At 36.0% G+C, this 5075-nt stretch overlaps 1 protein-coding gene across 1 annotated transcript in view; it reads right to left on the minus strand.

The window, feature by feature from the left end:
• LOC149068903 (lisH domain-containing protein ARMC9-like) overlaps positions 1 to 4474 on the minus strand; it is a 32853-nt gene extending 28379 nt beyond the window's left edge. Inside the window, exons 1-3 of the mRNA XM_089250813.1 lie at positions 4291 to 4474; positions 2020 to 2145; positions 1718 to 1885 (exon numbers count right to left, since the gene is read on the minus strand). Of these exons, the coding sequence (XP_089106939.1) occupies positions 1718 to 1885; positions 2020 to 2145; positions 4291 to 4344 (348 nt within the window). The 5' untranslated portion in view covers positions 4345 to 4474. The remainder of the gene's footprint in view (positions 1 to 1717; positions 1886 to 2019; positions 2146 to 4290) is intronic.
• Positions 4475 to 5075: the final 601 nt, after the last annotated feature.

Raw genomic sequence — 5075 nt, forward strand, 5'->3', positions numbered from 1 at the left:
TCGGTTTATGTTCTCAATTTTTTTGTCAAAAGTTTTTTTTTCCTTTTTGCATATTTTGAAGCTAAGGTTGAATCAGACTCATTTTTGAGTCTTATAAGTTAACGTTATCAACCAGCAAGATTATATAGGAGGTCAAAAGGCTTCTTATTCACAAAAATTTTCATATTCAGGTTCACAATAACCTAACTGGACCGTATTAGTCACTACGATCTATGTACGTGTAGTGCTTCTGTAATTTCTTTCCTATAGTGAAGGCATGTGTAAGGTAAAAAAAATTCCCTTTCATCAGCTGATGGTCAGTTTTGTTTTTTCAACTGACCACATTCAGTTATTTGGCCGGAAGACTTTCACAAGGGAATTTATAGAACGTAAGTACATTATAAAAAGTATTACACATTAGACAGCTGTATTCACTCTCCTCATAATTTCTGAATGAAAAAAAAAGATTTTAGCACATTGTATTATATTTTATCCTGTATAGTTTTTAGTTTTTATAATTGCACTTTTAATTAGGGGTTGTGGAATTTTAGAAACATATGACATCCATATTTGTTATGGACATCTTTTTCTCAGCCACCTCGTTGGGAATGTTGCCTGTTGTGGCCTTGTATTTGTGTTAATGGGGAAAAAATCCTATTTTAGAAAAATTGAACATTTTTAATTCTGTCATGTTAGAAAGACAAACAGAGATATTCCGCTTCCGTATGTTTCATTTGACTACACGGGACATATGGTCATGGTACTTACAATCAGGATTTTTTTTCCCCAAATATACCATGTTTCTCCGAAAATAACACCTACCCAAAAAATAAGTCCTAGCATGATTTTTCGAGATGCTCCTAATATAAGCCCTACCCAAAAAATATGCCCTGGCTAAAATCGTCAATCAGATGTAATAGCATGTCGGTGCAACACATGAAGGATGTATTGAACTATATAAAATGATGTTTTACTACTATTTATTATCAGATAAAATATAAATGAATGATATCATTGAAATTTATACTTGAAATAAGTTAAACTATAAACAAAAATTAAATTTTTGTAAACACCCAAGTAAGCCTGCTTGGACAAAAGGCGAATGCCTAGTAAACAGATAAATGTGAGACTGACTTTTATCAAAGAAAACAAAGAAAATTTCTACTCACAGCGTTTCTAATGATAAATAAAAAACTTCCTGTTTACTTTAAACACCGACACCCAAAAGAAATGTTTTAAGAAGTCACAATTTTTGTCAATATTTTTGTGTAACCATCAAACAAAAAAAAAAAAAAAAAAAAAAAAAACTCTTCAAAAATATAGTTATTCTACCAAAAATAAACCTTATTGTGATTTTTCAGGATGCTCCTAAAACAAATCTTACCCCAAAAATGTGCCCTAATGTATTTTTTGAATCGAAAATTAATGTAAGACTGGGTCTTATTTTCGGGAAAACACAGAAACTTTGTAATCATCAGTTGGTTATTGCTATCAGAAATCCTGAGATAACATTGAGTGGTGTCTACTGTATTATATATAGTAAAACCCTCTTTTGCAGACAGGCCAAGAAAAAAACAAAAAATGTCTGTATATGGGGGGGGGGGGTGACAGTTAATTAGGGGTTTGAAATGAATACTTTTATTACACAAAGGAAATTATTATTTGGCCATAAAAGAGGAGTGATCATTAATTTACTGTACTTGAAAAAATTTATTGATGATAAGCTGACTATATTTACCCAGTGATCAGTTTTCCTCAGCGGAAACACAGCAAAATGCACCTGAAGGATGAACTCCAATTTCTGACAGGACTGGTCACTATCGGGTAAATCTGAATTTATGTGAGCATCCCAAGACGTGAAAAACTCTATTCGATGACCAATGTCAAAATAAGCTAACATTTCTCTCTGTGAAAGAAAGAAAAAAAGATAATTCCCATTTCTCAAGAATTATATACAGATTCTTATGCATTATAATCAAGAGAAGTTCCTCCAATTCTGATTGTCAAGATTAATATGGAAAAAAAGAAATAATAACAAACTTGAATTTTCAAGATCTTAGCATCCCTCCTGTTTTCCCCGGCATGATCTTGAACGGGCCTTCCTTTCTTACGACATTCTTCTTCGAAAGCTTGGAGAGTGTCATCCAACTTCAAGTACTCTAAATACTGAGGGAAAAACAATAGAAAAACTTTCAAAATCAGCAAGTAGAGATTGAAGAGTCAAACTAGTGGTTCTAGAGCAGCATCCTCACTCCATTGCTTGCGAGCACCACGGTGCTCCCTGAAGTACCCAGAGTGTTCGATATGCGTGTATTATTTTGTGCTCGTGAGCACTTGATCAACTGTTCCAATTAAACACCTTGCACAAATTGCATTAAAGGATTGAAATCATCCTGATCTCATGCATTCATATGTCAAACTTACTGTAAGAGAACTCAGAAGTGATGGGTACAGGCAGTGCTTGCGATTGGAAAAAGGTTGAAGACCTATCTCAGTTCTAAAGGGATGTCACCTACCTGAATGCTAGTTGATCTCCCATTTGAAAAAATCTCTTTGCAGAAAGAGTAAAACATGAACACACCCATTCCTTGGCTGGGTTATGGATGTCGATAAGGCTACGAACAAGGTGCGGGCTGGTTTACTATTCTGCGAGTCAGTGCCATTTTGTGCCTCATTCATCAGGTTCCTTCAGGTTTTGTACTCGCAGACATTCAGGATGGTCACTTTCGTCCTGCGGTCAAATAACTGTGGTGGAATTCTGTAGTTCAAAAGTAAGAATTGCAGTTGGAATCACTTTTCTTTCTTTTTAAAACCATAGTGTGGCTCTTGCCACATCTGTAAGACAAGTCAACCACGTCATGGCAAACCTTCAACATGATATTAATACTACAACATCTAATGATCTAAAAGTGGGATCTATCGTTATATCGAGTACCATTGATTACTTGAGTTCCCCCCCCCCCCAGTAATATTTATGGGTATCAATGCACCTACCCCCCTTCATACATGGAGGTATGCTCTTCAATCCAATATATATACAGGACTTCTGAAAATTATAGCCTAATCCTAATGTTTTGCTTGTTTTGATGCATCTGTGTAGAAGTAGCATGATAATATTTTTGTATGACACCAAGTTTTCAATTTTACACTGTAATGCCCACCAAATGAGGGTGTGAAAATGCTCGGTTTTGTTCCAGATTTTAATGATGGATTACATGTCTTATGTCTCAGCTTTTAATAATAAATTCCTGAATTTGTCTGTTTTGCAGCAGAGGCGGAGATCGATTTAAAGGCCGGGGGACAGAGCCATGACGATGATGATGTAAAATCATATATATATGCATATACATTGAATTAGTCGGCTGTTATTGTTGCCCAAGGGTAACACCACCCCCCTTCCCATATCACTGCCCATGTGTTTCACAGGTACCTCACCTGGCCACCCAATCTGAGGCCCTACCTGGCTGAAGAAGTATCATCTTAGTAACTCACATACCTAATTCAGAGAATCATACATAACCTAATATCAAGTGAAAAGAATATTAAAAAATAATAATGAAAAGAAATTCAAGATGGAAAGTATGAACATCCCACGGGGGGGGGGGGGGGGATTGTCCTTTTCCTAGAGCCAAAAAATGAGGGGAAAATTGACTTGTCTCATAAAATATGGAACAGTTCAACAAACCTAATTGTGTCTTCCTCCAATCACAGCTGATGGTGTCTGCATTGCCTTTATTCCCAGCTAAAGACGTTCGGCTTCATCCACAGCTGATAAAGTCAACCTCCACTCAATTCGGAGCAGAATACGTTTGCCTCTGCTCCATTTGAAGCTGGAGATATCCGCTTCAGCTTTATTCGTAGCTGATGGTGTCTGCCTCCCCTTCACTCACAGCGGAAGATGTGTGCCTCTGCTCCATTCATTGCTGAAGATGTGTGCATCTGCTCCATTCATTGCTGAAGATATGTGCATCTGCTCCATTCATTGCTGAAGATGTCCTCTTCATTTTAGTTGTAGGTGGAGATATCGCCTCGGCTTTATATATAGCTGATTTAGCTCCATTTGCAGCTAAAAATATCTGCTTAGGCTTTATTCCCAGCTGAATATGTCTGCCTGGGCTCATGCGTGGATCCAGATGGGGAAGGCGATGGGACAATCGTCCCTCCCAATACAAAATAAGGGGAAAATTCATGTCCCGCAAAATACGGGACGATTCAACGAAGTTAAACAATAAATCGCCCCTCCCAACACTTCACCCTAGATCCACACCAGGTTAATGACAGTGTTTTCAAGTAACTTAATTTCCAACATACCTCTTTCACGATGGCATTCAATTCACCCTCGGCGGAGGACAATGAACCCGACATGATTTGCGAAAAGAAACCTCTTCTCGAATAATGTTACGTTTTACATGATTTATATATATATATATTAATTAATTAAAAAATAACAGTTCAATGCTATGAAATAAAAATGTTAAAATGTTTCAACATTTCCCGTTATTTATAAAACAAATGTGATGGACATGAAATGCGATCATGTCGGCGTTGCCCCATAAACTCGTGAAATCTTGTTACCATAACAACAGCTGTATGTAAACATTTCAGATGGAAAGTGCTCGGGACTAACAAGATTAGTAGTAATGAACGTTGATTTTTTTATAAATTATTAAAAATATCAAAATATAATTAAGTGACATCATTATTGAATTTAAAGTGTTAATTTCATGACTAAATATAATCATTTTGGTGGAAATTTGAGAACGTACTTTATCACTTATTTGACCATACATCCCGAACATCCCCGTGTTTTTGCGTCCTTTTCGATTTTTGGAAAAATGCCCCAGTTTTCACGAAGCCAACTTGAACTTATATTTTTTTTAGTGAAATCAAAGAATGAAATTTTGACGACTCTTAATTATATTATGACAACTACGGCTTTTAATAAGGATATTCATCTCACATATTTGTCATCTTTTTGAATTTTATTTCGTTGAATTCATTTTGACCCACTTCAATTTGCAGAAGTGCTTCATTTCTCTCTGCGATTTTTCAAATATCATAGCAATAGTTGGTAACTCTGCTCACTTTTGGCATCA

This window comes from Pholcus phalangioides, unplaced genomic scaffold, assembly GCF_987345545.1.
Source record: "Pholcus phalangioides strain wild (caught in Gottingen) unplaced genomic scaffold, Ppha-v1.0 ptg000024l_1, whole genome shotgun sequence".
Taxonomy (NCBI): domain Eukaryota; kingdom Metazoa; phylum Arthropoda; class Arachnida; order Araneae; family Pholcidae; genus Pholcus; species Pholcus phalangioides.